We start from the raw sequence: 696 nt of genomic DNA on the forward strand, positions 1-696 counted from the left end.
ACGTATTCTCCATTTGAAACCAATTGATTAACTTTCTTTAACCAACTATTTCACGCTGAAACAATAAATGTTCAGTTTAAATAAGATTATACAGTATTTTTTTTATTTTATAACAAAAGAAAATATAATATAAAAAGATAAAGTAATAGGTTTTAACATTATTATATAACATCATTCTTGAAACTGAATAATTTGGTTTGTAGCAATAACAAAATATTGTCAAATTTCACATTAAAATGACAAAAACTACTTAATCCAACATTCAGGAAAATATAATCTTGTGATGTTTTCTTCATCGTTACAGAGGAGTCTTCGCTGGGACAAGCCCTGCCCCCCGGCTTCCCCGCTCCGTTCCTATTCGCCGATGGTTTGTCGTCAGTGGAGACCCTGCTCACCAACATACAGGTGGGATCCTGTTTTTAACATCAAGCCTATTGTCCAAATGTTCAGACGTGGTGTGGTTGTGAAAGTGATTTTTCCCGCCCTCAGGGTCTGCTGAAGGTGGCGGTGGAGAACGCCCGGGCGCAGGACAAACAGATCCAGGCGGAGAAGAGGGAGCTGAAGATGGAGCTCTACAGAGAAAGAGAGATGAGGGAGAGTCTGGAGCGACAGCTGACCTCCGAACTGCAGAGCAGAGGTCTGAACACCCGACTCCGTCTCCATGACGATCATATACGAGGAATCTGTTTTACCACA

The 696-nt window shown here is 40.9% G+C and overlaps 1 protein-coding gene across 1 annotated transcript; it reads left to right on the plus strand.

The window, feature by feature from the left end:
- Positions 1–304: 304 nt before the first annotated feature.
- Positions 305–655, plus strand: LOC111644363 (dachshund homolog 2-like; the record flags this gene model as incomplete). The annotated part of the gene is made up of 2 exons (XM_023393234.1): positions 305–405; positions 490–655. Coding segments are annotated over 2 exons (267 nt in total), but the record flags the coding sequence as incomplete, so codon positions are not given.
- Positions 656–696: the final 41 nt, after the last annotated feature.

This window comes from Seriola lalandi, unplaced genomic scaffold (assembly GCF_002814215.2).
Source record: "Seriola lalandi dorsalis isolate HSWRI2012SDOR001 ecotype SW California unplaced genomic scaffold, Sedor1 jcf7180002012488, whole genome shotgun sequence".
Taxonomy (NCBI): Eukaryota; Metazoa; Chordata; class Actinopteri; order Carangiformes; family Carangidae; genus Seriola; species Seriola lalandi.